This window comes from Embiotoca jacksoni, unplaced genomic scaffold, assembly GCF_022577435.1.
Source record: "Embiotoca jacksoni isolate LCO1_2020_lvr unplaced genomic scaffold, fEmbJac1.0.p SCAF_1, whole genome shotgun sequence".
Lineage (NCBI taxonomy): Eukaryota > Metazoa > Chordata > Actinopteri > Embiotocidae > Embiotoca > Embiotoca jacksoni.
Genome location: NW_027185229.1, coordinates 8,610,927 through 8,636,999, shown reverse-complemented (window position 1 = coordinate 8,636,999; position 26,073 = coordinate 8,610,927). Strand labels below are relative to the sequence as shown.

General features: G+C 39.9%; 1 protein-coding gene across 3 annotated transcripts in view; it reads right to left on the bottom strand.

The window, feature by feature from the left end:
• Nucleotides 1-26,073, bottom strand: part of LOC138197290 (chemokine-like protein TAFA-1) — a 105,237-nt gene that overhangs the window by 17,700 nt on the left and 61,464 nt on the right. For all 3 annotated transcript variants that reach the window (XR_011178194.1, XR_011178197.1, XM_069148131.1), the window contains exon 3: nt 3,257-3,397. Coding sequence is in view for 1 of the 3 variants with exons in the window: in XM_069148131.1 (XP_069004232.1) it covers nt 3,257-3,397 (141 nt within the window). In the remaining 2 variants the exon portion in view is untranslated. The remainder of the gene's footprint in view (nt 1-3,256; nt 3,398-26,073) is intronic.

Below are 26,073 nucleotides of genomic sequence, written 5' to 3'. Positions count from 1 at the left end.
TGTGGCTTTTAAAGGCGATCAAAACCCTTAAATGAAATGCCTGGCCCTTTTTCCTGTGTTCATTTATTTTCAAACTTACAGAAAAGATTGCTAAATTAAATTGTGTGTGTTTGTAACACCTGACAACCTGTCCTTCAGCCCTTCAGCCCTCTGTGTTAAATAAAGAACATAGAGTCGGATTCACTTTGAAGCAGGTGAAAATTATCCAAGAAGGGAGGCCAAACTGAAGGAGGTAAAAAGATTGAGGTCAGATCACTGTTGCTGTGTTCCAAATGGCATACTTATATACTAACACACACTATTTTGAGTGCATTAGTGTGTTCACACGAAACATGCAGTGCACTACAAGTACCCGGATGAAACACTCAAAACAGTCCAAAAACGAAGTGTGAAACGCTATACACTTTCAACCCTGAACGGTTGCCATCGGTGGCTCCATAGTGGAAGGGGCAGGGCCACTGACTATTAAGGCGTCTGAGGAAGCGGCAGCTGTTCCTGAACACCGAACAAGTGTTTATTTTTTACTACTGCTGCTGGACAGAAGAACCATTGTGTTTATTGAGTGTGTTAAACAGAGGGTTAAAATACATATTAATGTCTGGGTAAATAAATTAAAGCTGCGGATATTTTGGCTGGTAATGTTTTCACATGCTGCGGTTATTTCCGGTCAGTGCAGGACGGCAGTGTGCGATTTAAAACTACACTACTCTGTAAAAATTCCTGCAGTACACAAGTAAGAGTCCTTATGTGTAAGAGCACTATTTATTAGTGTACTACGGGAAGTATGTAATTTGCAACACAGGAACTGTTCACCCAAAATGGTCGCCATTTTGGCTATGTAAAGGAAAGGGAGGGACCACAGGTGTGAAGAATTTTAAAATTAAGGTGTCTGAGGTAGCTGCAGCTGTTGCAGAACACCGCACAAAAGTGTTTCTTTTTCACTAAGTACCACCATACTGCTGTTGAACAGAAGCCATCAGTGTGTTTATTATGTGTTAAACAGAGGGCATGTAAAAATGTTAATTTCTGGGTAAAATAATTAAAGCTGCAGATGTGTTGGCGGGTGATGTAGTCACATGCTGCAGTTATTTCCAGTCAGTGCAGAACGGCAGTGTGCGGTTTGAAACAACACTACCCTGTCTAAATTCCTGCACGACAAGTAAGAGTCCTAACATGTATAAGCACTATTTGTTAGTGTACTAAGGGAAGTATGCCATTTGGAACATGGCAAGAAACTAATAAAAGGCCAGTGGTGCTCAAAATTGTGCTGCTCATTGACTTGACGTTTATAATTTTATCACCACCTCGTCTATAACTGGTTTTTAATCAATACACAAACAACAAAGATTATCCTACTGTAAGAGGTTAAAGCATAGAATCATGAAGTGTTTACAACCAGACTGTACTGCTCCACCTCCATGCCTCAGTCTGTAATGTTTAGAGTTATCATCTTTGACAATTTATTTGGATTTTATTATGTCAGGGTAGAAAAAAAACCCATCAAGTTATATTTACCCAGTTTTTCATTGTATTCAGCTAACATTTTTCATTGTAAGATCTGAAGTGTAATTTGTAGTTGTGGATAAGAGTCTGATGTTGAGGTTTTCCTGTATTGCGCCAGCTTCTAAGACATGTACAGTGAAAAAGATACAATCTGCGTGAATATAAAAGGAGTTCAGAGTCCCATGCTGCTGCTGCGGGGGAGGAGTGGTTCTAATTCATATTCTAGGATGTTCTTGAGTGTCAGCTGTGGCCAACCAACCTTGTGAATCCTACTGAGCAGGCCTGTCTGGCCCCTCATGTAACATACCTCATAATGAAGATATTTTGGTGTCGTTTCTTTGTGAGCGTGCAGTCGGAGAGATGACTTTGATCTCTGCTGAAGGTGGAGGTGAAAAGATCGACACAGAGGAGCAATAAATGAGCTCCATGGAGTGAAGGGGCATCACAGTTCTCTCTCAGTAGACTTGTGACTTCCTGTCAGCTTTTTTTTTCTTTTCCTATGGAGCTGCCCCTGCCTGATTGTTTTTCTCAGCTGAGGTAATTCAGGTGCACTAGCCTGGAGCTTACCTGACTTGTGTTTATTAGTTATTCATTTCCATCAGCCTGAGATGCCTTGGGCAAAGTGATCTGCAACGTGCTCCCTGTTCAGGTGTTCACCAGCCCAACTGGATCATCCTCTATCTCCCATGATGCCAGGCAGGGCGGCAGTATTGGCTTTTCTATGGTTTTCTCAATGCTCTTAAGAGTTTATTAATGCCTGTAAGTATGATTCTGTCGAGCTTGATGACAATCCCACCTTTGAATTGTTTTATTTCTGACATGTAAAGTAATAGAATAGAAAATGTAATAGAATATTTTTATTATTATAATATTTATATTATTTACCTTGGTAAACACAGTGTATCTGTGTGTGTACATATATAATTTTACTTGAGTCAAATTACCAAAGTTTAGAAAAAAAAAATCTGTATAATTTTGCATTAACCATTCGGATGTACAGTATGTTGGTTGTCTTGAAGATAAATAACAGTGCATCATATTTTATAAGCTGATCATCTAACCATGTGTGTAAAAACAAATGACTAGTATTTGTAACTTTCAAATATTTGTAATTGTGTAAAATCCACATTATTTCCCTGTGATGCATTGAAGTATAAAGTAGCAGAAAACGCTAATAATGTACAGCAGGCAACCCCACATTGTATAGTATTTGAGGGACCTCTTTGGTTTCATTCTCCATTTTATATAATTATTTTGTTTGTCTTTTTATTTATTTTTTATTTTTTATAATTAGTATTTAATGCAATATAGTTGTGTTGACACAATTTGGTAATATCCTAATTTGGCTTCAAGGCCCTGTCCTTTTTTCATTAATTTGAAATGAAAATTGGTGTGACTGTTCTTTTAAAAAAAATGCATGCAGTGTAGCATAACTACTGGTAGAACTAAATCTTTCACCCAAAAATAACAGCAATATTGGGTGATTTTGAAAAACATTTAATTATGTAAAATACCTTTTTTTTATGTGCCATGCCAGTAATCTCTTTCAACAATATCTAAGCAACTCTCACCTCAATACCTCTAGGTTCCTACTTTGTACATATAGGACGCCTTACTTTGTGCGTTGGCACTGTATGTTGTCACTGGATGTAATTTGTATATAATCTTGAAGATATTACAGGTATCCAGTAGACAAGGACATTTTCTCTCACAGCAGCATTCAGCTACGTCAAAACGCATTAGGTATTCTCACCATCCACACAGGAAGGTTTGTTGCGTGTCGTCCCGGCCACTTTCCCCGGTAAACAGGAGCACTTGACTGTCTGAGAGCGCTCCTCAATACGATTCTTGTTACAGCATCGGTGAGCGGCAATCACCTCACACGTGCCACCCTCTGTAGAGAGATAAACAGACAACGATCCATGCGGTCAGTCAATGTGAGAGATTAATAGGAAACATGTAATGGGAAATAAACTGAAGCAGCCAGAAAGATCCTGTAAGTTTTCATTAACTGTCTATACAAGTCTTTGTAATAGAACATTTTAAACAAGCAATAATGATGCGAATGAAAGATATGCAAAGGAACTCCACTACTGCACATCATATCACGATGAGACAAGCTACAATACAATCATTGGGCACTTACACTGTAAGTGTGTGTAACAAATTGGCCCTCAAGGCATCTCAATTATGTCATCTAATTGCCTCTCACTCTGGCTGTCCTCACTCCATACCAATCAGCCTACAATGAATACCATGAAGAACATCACACACTCAGTATGTATCAACATTCCTGTCTCTGCATCCTTGGTATCGCCCACATGTTGTGAATGTGATAAAAGGGGGATGAATCTTTAGTTTCTGCTTCTCATGAAGACCCGGCAGTTATGAGGACTTTGATAGCTGACACATTTGACTCTCATGACTGTGCCAATACAATCTTAGGCTATACTGAACTAAAGCATTACCTCCGCCGCATAGGTGACATCAGTCACAGCAAATGCTGTACAATAGGTCTCAGTCTGACAAAGGAGGGTGTCAAAAAAATGCAATGAAAGGAGAAGGTGATGTGCGCCGATGGCGGTAATGGGTCAAAATAACAATAGTGAGGATTGCCCAAGGGAGGGTGAGGGGGTGATGAAGCTGAGGGACATCCTGAAATGAGTGAGACAGGCAGAGAGAGAGAGAGCTAGAGGACAAGGTGTGTCTGGCTGCCAGGGACTGGCCATGCCATTGAGTAATGAGGGAGCCACTAGAAGTGCCCCCTTCACACAATTATAAAGCGTGGGGCTAATGCAGCCAGCAGAGCTGCAGGAGAGAGGCCCTCCATCACTGCTCTCTGCTTTCCTTACGCCCTAGGAAAAACTCTTTATCTTCCCTCGACAGCCACGGCAACAGACACCAGCATCCAACAATTAAACTGGAGCTCATCCCAGGACAGGAGAGGGGAGAGGAAAGGAAAGGAGAGTTTAACTTGTTTTCTCTAGTAGACAGAATGGATAGAGTGCCAAAAAAATGTAAGACAACAAAATGCCACATTTCATGCTTGTTAATTATTTTAGTTGGCTATACCGAGCCTTAAAAAGGGCCATCCTGCTGCGTTAAGAAGATGCATTTGCTACCACTGCCATCACAACAACCGGTGTGCGTTTCTCTGGGTAGGTTGGTTGTGCAAATGTTTGAAATGGCTCAGGTCATGAATAACGGAACTGAGCTCCCAGCAGTCTAGACAAGTTTGGAAACAGTTTTCTTCTCCCATTCCCATCAATGTCTGCCTTGGCCAGACCAAAGGCCGACAAGTTCTGGATTAAAAGGCAAACATTTGCAGTCCTGCTGGACCGTGCTGTCGTGCAGTATTAATGTCACTCTCTCAGCATTTGTTGTTAGATATTTCTGGGCAGGAGGAGGCAGAACCGACTATAGAAGTGAGGTGAAAAATCCCTCTTGAGTGTGCTAAAACCCCAAACCCCCACAATGTGTAGGCTTGTTGAATATTTTACTGACAGCTTCCTAACCTGCAGAGTTACTTTTAAGTCAAAATAAGTCTGTAAATAAGTGAGGACTTTATGTTGCGTCACAGAATACTAAATTGGATTCAATTCCCTCAGCAAGCTTCAGTGCCTGGTCTGGATGTTAGCACTACTGAACTCTAACCATCATACATCTGACAAAGGAAAACAAAAAGCAAAACCTGCCATATCCTGTTTGAATGTCATCTAACTTGTCCTGATCTCTGTCTTCTGGACTTGGTTCCTCAGTGAGACTAAAGTTACAGTCATAATTGTGTGTGGACCATTTTTCCCAAATGGTTATACAGCTTAAATTTAGTGGAAAAGGTTATGCCCTTTATGGGACCTTAGAAAAAATCTTAGCAGCAACAAATCCCCTGGAGCTCATCATTTGACAGAATCAAGGATAGAGTAGCTGTGAACATACATGAACAGTACAGCTTAGTAAGTCAGCAGCACCAAAGCTTCAGTCACATAGGGAGTCCACAAAGGTCACCTAGTACTTATATGCAAATGTGATTTATACATTAGCAGGTAGCTGAACATATGAAATACCAGTGGGCTAATAATTCTGGGCAGACATGAAACAGCTGAGGCTGGATACGCAAATTAAATCTGAACTAAGGCAGTGCTCCAATCTACAAATGCATTTTGTAGGAAAATGTCTGATATCTTTAAAGACTTGCAGGTCATTTTATATTGTAAGTCTACCATGTTATTGTATATTTGGTTTAAAATGACTGTGAAAGTAATGCTGCATGATCAGATGCTTGACGGACAAGTCCAGCGGCCATGGACAGGTGTGGTGAGGAATCATCTTACCAGCTGTTCCCTCATAAGGGCAGGCTGTATTGGTTTGAATATTTTCCCTAAATAGTAACTTATTTTACTCTGACTATAAATCCACTGTAATAAAAAAAACATAGTATGTCACACATGTTTTTTGTCTGCCAGTTTATTTTGCACCTATAGTGAAATAAATGGAAAGTAACTCTTGGCTGTAAGTTACATTCAAAATTATAACTGTAATTCATGTGTACATAAGTATGACTGACAGAATTATCATAAGTCAAATCAGTTTCATTATTTAGCACATTTAAACACAACCTGTTGACCAAAGTGCAGCACAGCTTTAGAGATAATTAAAACCAATTAGGCCATCAAAAACAAAGCCATGTTAAAAATTGATAGAGAAAAATTTAAATGATTAAAAACAATACAAACCCTACATTACACCTGAACATACAGTATACATGAGCAGTCATTAATACTGTGAAAAACACAATTAAAATACCAGTAAGATTAAATGTTTTTATTTTCAGTCGATATTTGGACACTGGTTGTAATATACAAGTAATGCTAATTAATGTGATAGTATCAGTCATAAAAAGAATATATGATTTATTAGGATAATACTTGTAAAAAATAAAGCCCTAAAGGTTTAGTGGAATCTGGTTGTGTTGGTTGTCGGAGTAATTTTTATGCCTGGATCAAACTAATTTAGACACAACCCACTACGTATGGACTTAAGGAATATTCCTAACACGCACACACAAGCACATGTCGGTGTGTGCATCATCCACGTGGTAAGGTCCAGCCATCAGCCAGGTGGACATTAGCCGTGATCACTATGAACCATCTGGCATGTGGAGGAGAAAGCGGTGTAAATGGCTTCATGATGACTCTGCTGGGCCAGTCACTCGAGCCACTTAGACAACAAATGGCCACTTGAACTAGACATAATCCCGTTCAGGTAGCTGGGTGTTCAGGGTGAGGTAAATGACCATCTATTATCTGTGCATAAAAACACACAACACCAAATTCATACAATGATATCTTGTGGTAATTTTTCATATACTTTTTCTGCCCAAATGCACAACAGTAACTGTGTGTGCGTTCTGCTGCTATATGGGATCGCAACAACTTAAGACGTGACTGCGGTTGTGATGGATGCAGTGCTTGTAGCCTGTCAGGCAGCTAAAGGGGTTAAACCAACCCGTTAAGATGGAGTGGGTGGCTATGCACTCTAGCCTTTGGTGAGGGGAGGTGAAGGACATCGATGGGACCATTGACTGGTCATTTTTCTCTCTGCGGCCTCCAGTGACAGCAGCCATTAAATGACTGGATGAGGTGATTATGTTTAAGGAAATCAATTCCTCGTTGTTTTCAGCGTAGCCCAGTGGCCAATTAGCAACTGTTAATGAGGGAAGCTTGTAAAATGTGCGGATAGGTAGGGGCAGAACGAATGAGAGCACAAGATAACAAGTCATATTTCATGTTCGAGTTTTCTGTAGAGCCCAAGGTTTAGATTTGTGGTAATGGAAAAACACTAGGAAAAAAAATGCAAAGTTGCACATATAAATAACTTTTTACAAATTTAATTGTACAGATATCCAATTATCAAACATTCTTTTTCATTGGAGAGAGTGAGGCTTTGATACTGACGCCCAATAAGAGTACAATATTATGACAAGTGTGTTGCATTTATATTAAGACTTTGATTATTGATTTGATTGGCTAAAACTTTCTATTAGCCTATTTTAACCTGCTGGGAATTTCTAAAGCTTGCTTAATGTGGTTTGCGCACTCAAATGAAATATATCCTTGAGTAAAAACAAGTGTGAATTTCTCCCATTGTATTTACTGTAGAAACAGACTATGGACCGTATCATCTGTCAGACAGCCTAGAATTACTGCAGTCACAGATGATGAGGAATTTCAAACAGACAGAAAAATGCGACCTGATGGAAAAAAACAATTTTAATTCCTTCCAAGAGCCTGATATGAGTGTGTATGTGAGTGTGAGAGACTGATTGAAAAACTATTTAACTACTTATTTCATGTTTAATTTTACAAGAGAAAAACATTCAAGGATGAGGACTCTGCTTAGTGTGAAGTGTGTTTTATCTTCTGAAAGTGTTTTTTCTTCTTCTTTTAAACAGACGTTTGGAAAAGGGGGGTCATGTAATTTGAGCCAAAACAGCCAACTTCAGATGTTTTAAACCCATTCAGATTGATGGATCACCATCAAGAACTACAACACACAACCATGAATGCATTATCGCTGTGCATATACTCAAGGTCACAGCTGCACGACAGTTTATTCTGCAACACCAAAAGACTTCAAGCTCACAGGAATCAAAGTGACAGTTTCTTTTTATCCTCTGAGTGACAAAGAACGCTGGCAACTGATTGTCTTTTGATCACATTGCATTGGACATTTTGACAGAAAAATATGCAGGTACTTGTGACAATGTCACCACACAATAATAAAAACAAAGCCTTTTTCCACTACATGTTGGCTCAGCTTCAGCTTCAACAACTATAATCTATGCCTATTGGCGAAGAGCAGTAATCACTGGCTCACCATCAACAAGCATCTCTGTCACCTCCTGTCTTTCTCAGTCTCTGTATATCAATCTCTCTCGCACACAGTGCTTCTTTCACTGCTACAGTTATTAAGTAATGACATATGGCTGACGGAAGGGACACAGCAGTCAGGAAAACTTAAGCCTCTCAAGGACTCGTCATAACAAGTTAATCAGTGCACCCTTGCCGTTTCCGTCTGCATGCTGGAGTGTCTGTTTTGTTTTGCCAGGCAGGCAGGTGCTGCATCAACCACAGACTGACTATGGGCTTGCTGTTGTTCCCCAGTGTTTCTGTGTAACTGACAGCTATCCACTGTCTTACAGCCTCTAATTGTCAATTTACATCTCAGCTGGCAGCAGGAATTATGGCTCCCATTGTCAGTAAACAAATGTAGTTATGTATTGAGCAAAGAAATGTAGCTCTGACACTCAGTTCTTATTCACAAAGCAGAGAGAGCTGCATTTCAAATTACTGCTAGAAATGATGTACATTTGGAAGACAAATTGAGACTCTTACAGTTCTCAAATGCCTTTTTTGCAAGTGAACAAAGTTACTTTGTTCTTTGTGCCAGAGAAGTCAATCCAAACCCCCACCAAGTTTTAATCAAGCTGCAGATTGTTTATTGAGGTTATTTTTGTGTCAACTTTTCTTTCTGTAAAATCATGCATAATGGAAAATGACCCATTTTATTACATCTGATGCACCGTTTTCAATCAGATGCATCCCATTATATTTAAAAGTTGTCAGATATGTTCAGAATTTAAAAAGCTCTGTTGTGTTTATCTCCATTAGTTTTATGTTTTTCAGAGTTAAGGAAAAAAGAAAGTTGCATAATAATGATTTGTTTCAAGAGGCAAAAGCTTCAAAGTGGCTTTGGGCCAGCTGTCCCACTGCATATATGTTTAATGATGCTTATAAAAAGTTTAGCTTTTCATTACTTAAACATCAAGTTGAAACTTCGTGAACACTCCCCCTGATTACTTAGGATAATGTTTAAACGCACTACAAAGTGCCCTCAAGTGGATTCCAAATGGAGGCCTTAGAGGCAGCGCCAGGGAACAACTTTTCATGTCCTTACTTTTGGCAACTGATAAGGTTTACATATTTCATCAGAAATTATACAACACTCATTTACTGAAATTCCGCTACTTCTGTCACAGCATCAGTAAAAATGGAATAGTGTATTAAAAGAAATTCCCGGGAGAAGTACAATTAGATCTCACTGCAGTGTTTTCATAATCATCACTCCTGTGATGCTAATGCAGTCAGATTCACACCTCGTGGACTGTAGAAGACATATGTAAAGGAGCAAGAATAAAACATCTAGCTTGGGGTGACGTAATTGTTTAGGCTTTTCACTTCAACTTTTTTTTATTTTTTTTTATCTCAGCCTACCTGACTAAATTATGTTAAGATATTATTTCTGTCTTCTTATCAGGTTACTTCCAGATCAAAGTGGTTTAATACAGTTCGAAAGAGAATCAAAAGTCATGGCATATGAAACACATTAACAGAACATTTTAGAGGGAACGGCACCTGGCAGAGGAAGGTTTAGACCCCTTGGCTTACTCTCCAAAATAATGCGCCTATCAATCCCAAAGCAAAAGTGATTTACTACTTTGTTAATGTCCAAGTTATCAGTCAGGTCTTTGTGGATGTGCAGGAACAGCAGGTTGTTCAGCCGTTTCTCTTTTTTTGTAGACAGGATGCAGTTCTTCAGACGACAGATACTTCAGCCTTGGCACTCGACATGGGCATAGTGAGGTAGAGTCGCAGTAGCCTGTCCACCTCACTATACTCAGCTGCTGTGTCTCCTGCTGCAGCCAGAACATCAGCAATCTTATTGCTTGAGTTTTCCTGGCACATCAAATACTGTATCTATGTATGTAATGTTGCACCCTCCAGCTGACAGTCAATTTTCAAATATAGAAAAGTTTCCATTTTATATTAAGCAGATAAACCCTGTTTTGTTGCATAATTACATTTTATCCAAATTTAAGAGGAAGACCATCAACCATCAACCAAACCCACAACTTTAGATAACCATAGAAGTGAGAGACCAAGTCAAGGTACTTCTACATTGATACACTGCCCATCTGTTACAGAACAGATATGGTTGTTAAGCACTATCTTCACAAGAGGATTTGTCTTGTCACATAGTATTGGCCATTTTTACCTGTAAAATTATATGTCTCCAAGCATGTTTAAGGTCTGGTTCCCCTGTGAAAACTGACTGCCCCACTTTTCAATTTGTTCTGGCTACAAGGCCGTCTGTCCAGTTCTCCTTAATACAGCCATGCTAGAGCCCCAATCACTTATTCTCACTATGAAGCCTTTTCCCAGAGAACCAATGACAGAGTGTTGCCAATGAATAATAAAAGGTAGCCTCAAGGAGGAAGGCTACCGGAGGAGCTTGCACCCTTTACTGCTAAATACATCTAAAATAATGGGAACAAGGCCAGCTTTGGGACCTTTTATGGCACAGAGTACTTTTAAGAATAACAAGAAAATTAATTCTCAGGCATTATTAACCATTGTTTATGTATCTCAAAACCAATTGACCCATGTGTCACTGAAACATCAGAAGTTGGAGTGAATTCCAGATTATCAAGTGCCCATCAGCGCCTTGTGTCAGTGATCCGTATGGTTTCTCTGACCTCAGTCAGTGTGAAGGCTTCAGGCTGGTTTTTTCACTGACCCGTCTGTGGCCTGGATTTCACTTTCCCCCGGAGGCGGCATCACCCACAGTAATGGGAGTAGACAAACAAGTGGACATAGCTGCTATAGTTGTGCCTGGAGCTACCCCAAACCTGAGGGAGGGGGGGAGGAGAAGGGAGAAAGACGCTCCAAAGCTCAAGCTGACTGACAGGAACCACTGACCCGGCTACACTGGAGTCACGCAAACGAATGCTGTTTTTTCCCCTCTGCTTGTACAGTTTACTTCTGAACCTACCTATACTCTCACAGAATACTGAATACCATTCTACCTACTATGGATGGGGCTTGATAAATAAATGAGGCGAAAAGCCGTAACAAAAAAAACCAAAAACATATCCAACTTTGCTTTTAAAAGGCATATTTTATGCATGGAGACATGGAAATAAGCTCCAGTTTACTGAATAAGAAAGGTATAGTGCAGCAATTGCACCATTGGTGGTAATAGTCTTGACATCTTTAACAGGTAATTCCATTAGTAAAAATAAGAGATGTGAGGTGCATGCTCGCCACGGCCCTGGTCGATTCTTAATCACCTGTATGGGTTTCCTCTCGTGGTCCTGTATGACTCCAATGCTCACATCTTTATGGTTATTAAAGTTAACGATTTCTGCGTGCCTCATTTACCAAGGCTCTATCAATACCAGTTCAGCACCATGAAATTACCCCACTCCAGAGGGAGCAGCATGACAAACCGGATTAAGAAGGGCTCCCTAATACCCTGGCATATATAACTCTCCGTGTCATGGACCGCCGCAAAAAAGACCCACTGCCAACTCCAGCCCAGTGCAGGGAGGGTACAACAGGGCCGGCTGACAACCATTATAGCTTAAATGTCAATTCAAGCTTTTATTACCCACATGGTTGTTCAGAAAAGCGATGAAAACTAATAGCTAGCAGGTATAAAAAATAAAAAAAAAAGGTTAGAAAAAAACACAGTTTTGGAGAAAACACATTAAAAGTTTTCAGAAGTTACCTTCCAGATTGATGGAAAAGGGGGAAGTGATTATGGTAAATATATGCAGGATATAACCTACTTCTGTAGTCTTTTAGGTGTAAGCATAACTTCGCAGGATACTCTTTCATAAACATGGCATCTTACTTTGTATGGAGAAGGGCTTCACTGCATTTTAAATATGGTATCAAAATAAAAGCCTGCAGTAAAGGCAGAGATGACTTGTATCTCTTCACTTACATCCTGCTTATTTTATTTCCATGACAGGGGGGGGGGGGGGGGGGGGGGGTGAGGTCAGAAATAGTGTAGTGCATTACCAGAGACAGCGTTGCACAGAATTTACTGTATACCGTCACACTCCAAAGAGATGCATAAGATATATAGAAGTCAGCAAACTTCTATTCTTCACTTCTTGTTTCTCGTTTTGTTCCTCCCATCATTTGTGCGTCTGAACTTGCGTCATTATAAGCCAACATAGCCACTGAGTCCAAGCCTGCAGGTGTAGCTGTACCTTCCGTGTTTAACTGCACCCTGCAGTACAGTTAGCGGTACCTGACCTCTATTCAGAGTCCATATGACACAGGTCACTGCTCACTCTAAATGAGAGTCGGATGGTGAAACGAGCAACTAAATTGTCCATTCAAAATCACAAAACTGTCTTTTTGAACAGCACCGTAGAGCAACCTTCAAAAAGTGACATTACCTGGAGAAAACAATTGGAATCTGTGCACCCTGCAAAATGGCCTGAACACAGACCACAAGTTTCAGCTCACCTCCTAAAAAAAGGGAAAATGGAAAAAACTAAAAATAGCTAAAAGCAAAGTTACGAAATTTTATACAGGATTTTTTGTGACACAGGCTGTAACTGCTGTCTGGTCAGAGTTATATTTTGAATATTGTGTGACACAGTGACAGTAGAGGAGGTGTATTGCAGAGAACATGGTGGCTGTCTCAACCACCAATCACGCCCTTCTGGGACTTCTGCATGTGGGGTCTCAAATGACATGTTGCTCTGGGTTCATGCAAGGTCTGCCAGAATTACACACAATACATTATCTAATCTGCATAATGCTTCAGCAGGCACTTAACATCAAATTATGGATGCATGCAAAAATTCCCAGAGTAGTGTATGTAGAAAACGGGTACTTTGCTGTGCAAATAATCTGCCCACTTTCTATAAAGCCGAGCAATCAGGGCTTTGCATGATTTTGCATAACTGAAAGCCATACCCAATAAATGTTAATAAGACCATATTTCTTTCACTGGCATGTTTGTATGTTTTAATGCTGCCTTTATTTATTTATTTTATTGTAAGCACTTGCAGACACAGACAGCATTTTGAATGCACTACTAGCACGAGTGCTGTACAAACACATAACTCCAGGCTGTTGTGCAAATGTGGCTGGAAAACTGCGAAAGTGTGACAATGCATCGAATTTTAAACAGTCTGGCCTCAATCATTTATGCCATGTCTCACTAAATACACATTCCCCAGAGGCCTGCACGATGAAGCAGGATTTGCTGGTACCTAGTAAACTTCTGAGTTTTCAGGGTTATGACCGTGATTAATATTTTCCGAGATAAATTGCCATGGTAACTTATGCTGCACCCCTGCTTCGGAGCAGGTTAGGTTTAAGATGACATGTCAAAACATGTAAAAGTACCATCTAAAGAACAATTAATGCTTTTGGAAATGGTGTCTTTCAATCGCTGGAGATTCCGTAGAATACACAGATCCGGTACACAGATAGTGAGAGGATCTCTGCTGAGGGCAGAGTGTGCAGACACCGGTAAAACTCTTTAGTTTTCCCTGACAATCTTTTATGAGATAAACCCTGCGTTCCGAATCACATACTATTTATTTTTACTTTTATTAATGAATACAGCTACCCTTTAAAACTATGTACTGTTGCATGTAGCATGTGTACAATTTGGAAATACAACTTTATCATAAAAATGCGTATTGAACTTTGACCCACTTAGTCATATCCGTCGCGATCCGCAGTGCGACGTTTGTAGTAAAAAGAAAAAGGATGTGATTTGTAACGAGGAAGCTTCCTCTTAATGCCTCTTCTTCTTCTTAACAAATGTAAGTATGGTAAGAACTACTCATGCCCTAATGATGGGGCAGTGATTAAAAGAGTATTAACTTTCACGTAGTTTTATTCTTTTTTTTTTCTTTGCCAGCTGTCCTCCTGGCTGCTGCAGTCATGTTGCTTTTCGCCTGGATTATGTGTTTAACTTCTTATTAGTCTACAACAATAGTTTGCTCTTCATTAAAAAAAATATGCCTGTCCTGGGTGATAGATGATAATTGTATGGCAGAGCATTGATCACTTTCCCAAAGACCAACTTCTATTTAATGATCAATATAAGTAGGGCAAAAAAAAGAGGATGATCAATTTGTTAACCGCTTCTCCCCCCTTTGACAATGCAGAGTAATGATGTCAGATTTGACATTTAGCAGCTGACCTTGCTCTCGGTGGCAGCAAGGACAAGAGAGTGTAGTGGACTATGAAAACGACAGGAGCATGAAGCTGTCATAAAGAGCTATAATCTATCATGACAAAAGAGATTTGCCTTAGCCTTAGTTTGAGATGATAGGACATACACCCAAGAATGACTACAATTACAGTACATTTTTCCATCATTACTTTCATCGAAAGGAGGCAAGTTGCATTCACAATTAATTTCAAGAAAACTAAGGTTTATTATTTAAGTCACCTAAGTTCATTGGTGGAGAATTTTCTTAAGAGAAAATCTGGAGCTTGGGGATTGTTTCCAGTCGTAGACCTCGGGTTAATCTTTAAACTATTAGAACAGCCTTTAACCACTCGACTCTATGACAACATTTACCAAGCTATAAACAACAGAGACCCTCCCTTAATGTGAGCAAAGTACAAAGCCATGTTAGTAATTGGTGCTGCTCTAACTTTAGTTCCTCAATATTTTCTAGCTGTTAGCAGTTTCTACAACTCGCATTCGCAGCGCTTGACCTACCTCCACTGCAGCCGTCATTGTTGGACCTGCATTTCAAAACAAACACTTCACTTCAACGGCATCGCATTTATGCATTTCCCTTTCCAATACTATAATCACAGCAAACACTGAAGTTGTAGAAACAGGAAGACAGAGCCAGGATATTTTGCTTTTAGATTTACACAAAGGTTGCCATCCCTTTGACATCTGTGGTTATTTTAGGGCACGATAGGTGGTGTTGCAAATACGGACTGTTTTATGCCACTATTACATTTTTATATGATTGTACAATGTGAGCATCTTGACTGGATTTACTAAAAACTGACATCTACCTTTGCTATTTATGAAGTGTCTCAATTGAGGTTCCATTAATATTACTGTATCACTATTCACTTAAGGTGCCAGTACTTACACAGAAGTGCCCTCCACCCACCCCACCCCACTCCACACCCACTATTGCATGTACAATGTAGGAGTGACTATCCAATTGTCTGACTGGCAAGTTTTTCTCTGTGCGGTTTCATGTGGCCATTTGGCAGCTATAAATATTTTTGCCGTTTGATGTATTTGGATAACGCCTATTATTTTTCAGCATAACACCTTAAGTTTCCTGGAAAAGAGGCATCATAAAAAGAGAGCCCTTTCTATATACATTCCCCACACTAGGGATTACATTTGGTGGAAGCGATCTGACAAAAGGAGTCTCACTGTTAATGCTCACTATCCTCAGTGCTGTTTCCTCACTGTCGAAGCTAATTATCCTCCTAAAGGCTGTCCAGATTCTTCTGAGACAGGTTCAGTGCCATCATAGGGCAAAAAGAAGACTATTGAAAACACAGCACAGCACACAATGTACAACAGATTAACTGGTGGCCAAACAGACAATGGGCAATGATCATCTATTTTTGTGTCACAGTGCACTAAAATGGGTTTTCAACCTATTTTTCTACCTGGGGGAAAGAATCATAGCTATGACAAATGACTATAAGCGAGACAAGAGATCGGTGGGGCGTTGGGGTGGGGGTTAAGAATTAGAGGAGGATTGCAGTTATTTGCCGACACTAAAATCGGAACAATATGAGAACTGCAACACAATTTGGTATCAGATTACTCACAGCGATATCCATCAAGACACACAATTCAGTCACTCAATATCATTACTGTCTGCTTGATAGGCTTTTAAGCTGGAGATAACATCTTGATGTGCCAACACAAGTGGGAGAAGAGCCTCAGTGTCATCTGTTTCTGTTGTTGAGGCCACAACAGGGAAAAACGAACCACATACCAGAGCTGTGATTCATTACAAAAATGATTGATGAGTCTATCATTAACAATGTGCCTTCTCTTCTTCCCACAAAGATGAAGACAAAAACAAACTTCGCCCACTCTTGACATCTCTTTGAATCAATAGTTTCATATTTTGGAGGTATTTATTAAGAGGGTTTTTATATGAATCACATGTTTCACCCCTGTTCTTAAATAATATTGCAATCAAATTTTTTAAAAGCTTCCTGTGACTTCTTATCAAATGTCACAATAATGGGGAGACACTGAATTGATTTGCTGAATGATGGGACTCTGGGGGAAAAAACGAGCCTTAACTTTCACTCTTTTCTGAGTGAGAGTGATTACTTCATCTTCCAAAGCAATCCGCTGCAGAGAGGAATCAATCATGAATTGAAATATGCTTTGATACAGTCACAGAAACTATCCCCCATCTATGAGATTAAATATCAGCCATAATGAATGATGCAGGGTCTTGTACCCATTAATTATAAAGATTGGAATCACGACTTTGTTTTGAACTCATGCCCACGTGGATTCTCAAGGTCACTCTCTCTGACAGGGAGGTCTTCTTTGCAAAGAAACACTGAGATAAAAATGAATTCAATCTTTAAAAATAGTTGGTCATGCATTTTTCTGTAACCTCTAAAGTTGCTCACGCAGGGTTATTGTGACAAAACGATCAAATGACTGAATTTTCAGTCTTGTATTAACATTAGCACACAATGTTCACTGTACCTTGGGCGTTATATAGCAACTGTGAAAACCGTAAATCGTGATGAAATGAAAACCTGAATCTCCTCATCAGTCTTGCCTCTACATACCTGTAAATTTGATCTGTGCCACCAGGGTGGACTGTGAAATCATGTGGCTGCACATCAAATTGTGACTGAACTCAGTGTGCATACTAATATGCCAGCGCAATGAATGCACTGAGCTCTGTGATGGAGAGTGCAAGAGAGAGAGAGGAGAGAGAGAGAGAGAGAGCAAGAAAGCAACCAGAGAAAATCTCTCTTCAAAGAAAAATAAGTATATTGGAAAAAACTGAATTGTGTTGACATTTACTGAATATTTTTTCCATGGAGAAAAATAAGGTTAAACACAATTTTCAAGTACATAAAGGTTCACCTTAACTCCTTTTCCACACCTGTATGTACCTTTCATCCTTTCAGGACAAGTTATTTGACGAGATGTGGCTGGTATGTTGCCAAAAGCACCAGTGTGCGTCGTCTTTATCCATCATGTGCACTGCATCATTTCCCTGGTCATTGCCTGCGTACTAGAGGTGCCCCAAGTTGTGACTGTGGGATCAGAGCAAGGAGATAAGTGATTGTCTCCCGGCAGACAGACGCCGCCTTGACTGGCAATGAAGAGAGGAGGCTCTGCTCTGCACTTCTGTAGATGCTCTCCCTATTTCTCTCTGCTCTGTCTCTCTCCATCCATCCAGCCGCCCATCTGTCCATCCATCCATCCATCGCACTCCGAGGTAGGTCAAAAGAAAGATCCCGCTTGGCAGCTCATCCTTCACTCTGATGAAGCCGCTTGTTAGAGACTCATCAACTCCTCTCTGTGTCTCTCGAACACACACAAACACACACACATGAACACGAACACACGCACGCACACAATGCAGCACTATCTTTCACTCTAATACTTTTCGAAGAATCTCTCCATTTCTCCCTTTTTCTCTGTCTACCTTCACTTCTCAAGTCTCAGGTCTCTCATTAAAGACATCTCCCACAGTGCAGTGTACGAGTCAGGTATAGCATCAGACCACATTGAGCTGTGACTTCATTGAAGTGGGCAGATCACACTATGCATGGACTCTCATTATTCCAAGTCACTGACCAAGAGGTCAGTGCTGCTTAGTGACCCCTCTAGCTAGCAGCAGCTGCAATATAAATGCAGCTAAAAAATATGCATTGGTATGAGAGTCAAGGGAGAACATGCAGAGAGGGGACCAAAATAATGAGTAGGCATTATGAGTGTACATACACAAACACAAAGATTAGACTTTCAAAATGACTCCTACATAGTGTGGTAATTATTGCAATTAAGTCATACGTCTGTCATACAAGAGAGGCACTCAGCACAACCCAAGTAAATGCTCTCAAATGGCAACTAATGAGATTGTGCAGGTTGTCTTTTGCTTGCCACTGTTGCAAAGAAGTGCGTCTTTGATTAATTTCATCATGCGGTAATTTCTACATTAATTTTCATTTTATTGCTCTGATCTGTCAACACCTATGCACTCTAAATGGAAGAAAATGCAATAACGATATTTGCCAGCTGTTTCTTGCACACAAATCAGATTAGAAAGCAGCTCTCAAGGCTCAGCAACAGATGGTCGATCACAACAAGAGGAGAGTAAATCCCCAATAGTTACTGTACTGTGACACTTCTCTGTTTATCTCCATGGACACTCTAGAAAAGCTCAATTACTTACCCATTCTCTCAGCTGATGGCATTTTGGAACAGTAAACTTCTGTACGCTTCCAAAAAGGCACACTTATCGAGCTGCATTTAACAGCAGGTTGTGTGTTTAAAATGTCTCCTATCTGCCTTTCTCAGTGTTGTCGCAGCTGAGGCAGATGGCAACTCTTTTCAAAATAGAAATGTCCTCAGACCCGCCTGCTCTCTTTGGAATTTAATTAATCACCTTCAAATTTGGCATATGTCCTTCTGACAATTGTGCAGCTTTTTGTTGACATCAGAAAAAGAGGTTGCCACACCCTCTGGCCTACACACCTCTCTTGGCATTAGCTGCAGGGCCCTGATAAGAGAGAATAACAGGGCGAGACACAGACTGTGGTGTATTATTAGGTCTAGTTTCCAACACTAACACTGATTGTACAGTATCTACTCTCAAAACTCAGATGGAGTCTATGGGAAGAGGGAGCAAGCTGATACATTTTGATATCAATTCCCTAAAAGGAAGTTCCAGTTTCATACAACCTTCAGCTCTTTTTTGTTTTAGCTTTGCCCAATAATTCTCTCACTTCTAGTAAGTAGTTGTACTTTGGTAGCCCAGCTCCGCTTGCCTATTGTTCACAGCTTTATTTTGTCACTGTGATTATAGCTTTGAATCCCTGTTCGCAATAAGGTATGCTCACTGAGGGGCAAACCAATCAGTGACCAGTGGGAGTGCCCAAGTACGATGAAGTTGAAGTCAAGCCTTTCTTTTTTGAGCTCCAACAATGGCGGCGGAGGTGGAGTTAGATGAAGTGATACACAAAGTTGTAGCAACCCTAGTAAATATCGATACATTGAAGATGGAGCAAGGACAATACCCCAAATATTTTAGAAACAGTCTGCAATTGTCATTTGGCGACATCGTGTTGCACTATAGTCACATTGGGTGAAGGTCTCTCTTGTTTACAACTTGCTTAGTTTCAGTTTACAACATACGTCATGTGTTGTTCAACAGCGATTGGTTATATGCTGCTCCAGTAGTTTGAAAACTAACCCGAGGATTATGTCCATTAGAAACTAACGACTGAACACATTCCCCAATTAAGTGAGGCCAGACCCCAATAAAGTGAATTTAGATCTGTTAATAAAACAAACAAAAAAAAGCTAAAAGTTTGGGAAAGCAGTGCTTTAATCATCATTTCTAACATCACCACACTAGCATGCTCACAGTGACAATGTTAACATGCTGTTTAGCGAGTATAAGGTTTACCAGTCACCATCTCAATTTAGCGGTTGCATTAAACATTTGCTAATTCACATTGGAAAAATGCATTTGTTTCGCAGGTGTTTGGTCAAAAACCAGAAGTCTGGGATCATTCAAAGTTCGGCTTCACAATTGTGATCCGTGAAAGGTTACTCAGTAAAAAGTGATTCAAATTCATCCCGAAAGGAACATGATTTTTCTGTACCAAATTGCATATCAATCTGTGGAGATATTTCACTGAAAAACAAAAATGCCAACTTCATGGTGGGGTTAGATGAAAGATCAAGGCATCCACAAAGTCAGAAGGGTTCATCCTCCGATGACCTTTAATGTATGCGACAAGATTTCATGGCAATCCATCCGACAGTTGTTACATTTCAGTAGATCAACTGATATTGCCATCTTGAGAGCTACAACACCAGCAAAGCACTTAAAAAAATGTAACATTTAGAAACATCATCTTTTTAAAATCCATCGACTTATTTAATTCAATATTATGTTATGGAATTAATCCATCATAAAAATAATCAATAAATGAATTAATGATTAAAATGATTTTTAGTTGCAGCTTTGTGAAAGAGGCAGATGAAAAGGATGTAAAGAGACAGAGGAACAGACAGTTGGATAAAAAGACAGATGGAACAGGTTGCCAGCCACCAAGCTCACCATACTGTTATGTCTCCTCATATAACTCACATCCTTTTTACTCCTTTCTACATCAAGACTAGGTCTCTCTGACCTTGTCACAACTTCAACTAAAAGTTTTCTCAGAGGACACAGTTTCAGAAAACTTTTCCACTGTATTTATTTGCGTCTCTTTTTTTTTTAGAGATAAATAGGACCGTGAATATGGGTCAGCCCTGCTGGAATACTAAATACTTTCAATCACAAAACTATTGATGTCCAATCTGGCTGCAAAGTAGGCTGCTGTAAAACTCTTCAATCAAAATCACTACCTCAGATCAAATCCAGGAAACCAATACTTTTTTTTCTCATTAATACAATTAATAGGAAGGAGGGGAAGAAGGTTACACATTTTTCTTTTTTGGCTAAAGCTTCCCGCAACATTGACTTAACAGACAATTCAAAAGGTAGACAGTTACAAGGGAGGAATGAAAAACCCTTGATATTAGCTATCATGAAATCCCCTGTCAAACCTCTCCTTAAACACTGTTAAACGCATCATTCCTGACGTACTTTAGTAACACTGGAGCCTCGGAAATTAAAGTGTTCTTAGGAAGGCCCGTACACAGATCTTGAAGGACACATAGAAATATTGAACACAGGAATTTCTCAACTCAGTCAAGCAAAGCGTCAAATTATTGATCGGTGCATAAAAAATGTATTGTACTGTAAAATCCATCCATAACTGTCATATAAGACTCAGTGCAGATAGTGCTTCAGCTAGCTGTGTCCTGTGCACGTTACTTTGCAGTCTCAGAGCAACATCTCTGTTCAATCAGACACCTTGTCATATTTTAAGACATTAGCCATTATGTTGGAAGGCATATGGATCAACTAATTAGGTACGCTCTTGCCACAAAGCGCTGGCTCCAAGCTCCAGGCCACTGACTATACTGGCCAGGTAATGAGCTGAACTCGCAACACAAAGGCCCCTGCATGCTGCTACGGGGGAAATCCTGCTAAGATCGCCGTACTATAAATGTGTTCTTTCAACACGTACAGTGGCACGCAGCAAGGTACGCCACGCTGCTTCCACAGCAAAGCAGTGTTCGCTCAGTGTTAATGAATCAATCAATTTCTCCCAGATAAATCACAGTGAACGCCTCGCAACGGCCGACTGTCACCATGATGAATTCCTTCATTTCATGTAATAAGCTAGCTGGGAAGTGATTTATCCCTGTTGCGCAGGCGGCTATATACAGCAGTGGACAGAGGCGAGAGATACAAAATGAAGTGTAATATGTCATTGAAATATTTCTCATGCAGCCAGTGAATAAGGTTGAGCCGCAGGAAAAAACACTTAAGTCCAAAATCCAGTCGATATCAGAAGATTTCACTCAATCTCCGGTTGAAGCAGCCAGTTGGGAAATTTGGTTGAAAGGCTGGTCTTGTGCCGCACCAAAGGCTCCCTAAGTGACTGAGGCCCAAGCCACATTTCCTGACATCATGCATACAAGTTGCTGACATTTGGCTTGCATTACACACTGAAGCTTCCTCTTATCTCTACTTCTAATATTTCAGAATGAGGCAAAGATAAGAGGGAGTAAAAACAACAATCTAATGCTATCGATTTCCTTTGCGCTACCTTTGTTCAGGGCCAAGATTAAGAGCTGTTGTGATTTTTATTTTTTATTTTTTGAATGCAGGCCTCCTCTTTGGCCAAGTAGGAGACTCTGCGTGCTAATCAATTTAAACCACTGCTGAGCTCAAAGCATCACGCATAACAATGCCTGCCCAGCTTATGTAAAATGATGGAAGAAAGTTTTCTGGTTTTCTGCTGATCCCAGTTAAGTGATGCTATAACTAGACTAAAGTCCATCTGCCATTTGACCCGTCAAACTTAAAATACTATATCAATAGCAGTAGAAAATTATAGTATGTATTATTTTCACTCTGACAGATGTAACATTTTTGCCACATTTGTTTTTTATGCACTTTGCAAGAACTGACTACAGATTTGAAAAGTAATTGAATAAAATAGAGAGCAGTAAGGGACATAAAAGTGAATTAAAGAGAGCCCTATCAAACTAATGGATATTTCTGTGTGAATAAAAAATGCGTACACCCATAATCATTAATCATATTTATATTAACATTGCTAAAAGATTTATACTAACCAATCTCAAATGATGATTCCATTTGTTGAAACGGGAAAATGCTCACAGCATTATTCTCCTGTTTGGAAATATCAAAATATCCTCTGCTTTAATTTATGACTCATTAGGAATCTGTGAACATGAAAGTAATAATAGTATTTCACAGTTTTTTGCAGAGTGAGATAATTGGAAGCGAGACTTTAGGTAGCAAGTGGTCAGTAAATGAAAATACTATTTCTTGGCGGGCACTTTCAAACAATACTCTAGAAGTTTGATTCTGACTTAACTGCTTCTATTAAGATGGGATATATTAGAGGTGTTTTGACTAGATAAAAGATTTTAAAAATCTTGATTCTAAATTTGTTCTCCAAATGTTAAAATAAATAAAGCATTTATGTAATAAATATCTCCATCATAAAAGTAACAACTGTCTATATTCTTCTTCACCCAAAACTCAGAGTTCACAAATGAAGCCCACCAAATTACCCCCGAAAGAGTCATCTAGTCCTCCTCCTTGTCATTACCCTCACCTTTATGGTGCTATCTGATAATTAATTAAAAATAAATGAGATATTCTGTGAACTTATGGGCTGCAGAAATCGAAAGGTGATGTAGAAGGCTGTGCTTTAACGACTTAGGCGGGGTGATAATTAAGAAGCTGTCAGTGTTTGTTACCTTATCATTGAATGTGTGCGGCAGTGGGTGTGTGCTTGTCCGAGCATGTATGTGAATAGATCCGAGTCCCCTAATCTGTTAATATGCGGCTGAGGTCCCATTTGGGTTCAAAGGTCACCGTTTAATTATACCGCGGCAAATACTTAATTTTCAATTATGATGGCGCCAGGGAGCTCACCTTGAAAAAGGACGACTCGAAGACAGGTGGACGGAGGCCCCTTCTAACCTTTTCAGAATTTGTTTTTCTTTTTTTTTTTAAACACTGGGGATTGTCAGTGTGGTTGATTTGCATGGGGCTGTGGCATAATGAAGGTCTTGTGTTGGTGACCCTTTTTAGTTCTGGCTTAAGGGTTGTGTTGCAGGGATGAGCTCTGGCTGGGAAGGAATCTGTCTTTCAACGGGGCAATTAGTACACACACACAACACACACACTCTTACTTCCACACACAAATGTTTGCTTGCATACAAAAACCCGTTTAATGAAACATTTATATCTGTTTGTAGGAAAGACTTGATCACATTCTACTCTTCCGTGCAGACAACTGAATGGTGAACAAAAGAGAACTGGAGTAAGAAATAACAAAAGAAACAGTCATGATACAGTTGGGTGCCTTTTATCTGAGTCATTATTCAAAACACAATTTTCCCTATATGGAAGGTCACCTGCAGTGGGAAAACTGCTGCTCAATTAAAAATGTCCTTTGTTTGATCTGAAGTCAAAATCAGTGAGTGGAACTGAAACACTGTCTAGTGGCAGGTTTGACAATAGTCCAGAAGCACTGAGACACATTAGTAGAAACATTAATGTCTTAAAGGCTGAAAGTGTCATTTTATCTTCAAGGTTTGACTTCAATATAGAGAAGAGAAGTTTTGAAGAAAATTCTCCAGCAGAATTAGGGTTAGCATTATGCAAAGTTGCTCATTTTCTGTTTCCTCAAATCTTCTCAGAGTGGCAGCCAATAGGCAACACTCAGCAGGACGCTTTCCTATGAGCAGTTGGCATCGCTGAGCCCGAGCAGTGGGACAGTCTCACAGCACAATGATTGATGAAATGGTTCCTAAACCAAGCTCGCTGCCTCACTCACTTTCCCTCTTCTTGCCTGTCTGTTTCTCTCGCACTCTCTCTTTTTCTTGAATACGGCACTTCAACTGAAAGGTTCCCTTGTTCTCAGCATGGTAGACCGGATGCAGGTTGAGAGACGTTTCTTTTTTTCTTCATCCTGTGAGAGAATGAGTCTGTTTCTGGCATCAGTAGGATACGGCTTTTACAGCTTTCTTCTATTGGAAGCAGGTACAGTATGTGAGTGCCAGTTCTCAACATTCCCATTAAGCCAGACATCAAGATGCCCCCAACACACTCTTTTCTCAGCACCAAACACGGTTACCTTTCCTACTTAACTTTTAAAAGCAAAGAAAGACAAGCATTAAATACGTGAGTGTGAAAGGAACTGAAGGTTAAGGAAACTTTTTTCACTGTTGAATGCAATTTCCTCTTCTCTCTTTGTCATTCAAATACTGCTCATTTATCGGGCAAAACGACCTGTTTAACAGGAGAGTAAATACACTGTGAGTAAATTCCCACTGAGTTACAGAGAGAAGAGAAGGGGGAAGGAAGGAAGGAAGGAAGGAAGGAAGGAAGGAAGGAAGGAAGAGGGGATGAAAGGAAGGCAGCAACCAGACCCATTTCTATTGGCTGATATGCTTTTTTAACAACTGAACCTAGTCCTCCTCTCTCCTCTTTATGTCCTCGATAACACCTACACTTGAACACCTACACTCATTCTAAGGTGACATCCGTCTGCATCACGAATGCAACCTGCACAGAAATGGAAAAATAGCTGTGGTCATTGATGCTGACTAAGATTTTGTATACGTAGGCTCTGAAAATAACAGCCAGCATAGGGTGGGTGTAAGCCATATCCTTTGTTATTTATCAGCCTTGAAGAATAGGCTGAAATATTTTTGAGTCTTAATAAAACTTTCTTGCGTAAACAAAAACGTTAAAGGTCCTGTTGAAATGTGTCCTTCATACACCACACGTCCTGTCTTCCATACCTGGGATATTTCATATCAAACTAAAACAAAACATAATTTTTGTCATGATATCAACTCATCACCTGACGATTGAAGCTATTATAAGGTTGTTCGTGATAGTGCTGTGTAGTTTTTTTGCTGGTGCTATATCCTGTAAATAATCCTATGTGCACCCACCAAGATTTTCCCATAAGAAGAGTGGGAATGATTTCAGAAAACATTAACCTCTTCAGCATGTAGTGCATACAGCATGCGAGTATTGTAGACAAGTCTCAAAACCCTCGACTATTCCTTCCACATCCGAGTGAATTTCAACTGTCAAAACTATTTCTAAATCGTCCTTACCTTCAGTTTTGATTGAAGCTGTGCACCTGCTCTTTTTCCAAAGACATTTTCATTGGAAGTAGAGCTCAGCTGCATACACCAGCTGGTACTTTGCCAAACAGTTTCAAGCATGTATAATCTATCCTGTATTTTGCTTCACTTTGTTCAAAATTGTGTTTTTAAGCAAAACAATTTGGAGAATGTGTGAATTCTTCGGGGACACAGCAATTGTCAGTGCTTGTGTCTGATGGAGCAGACGCTTACTAATTT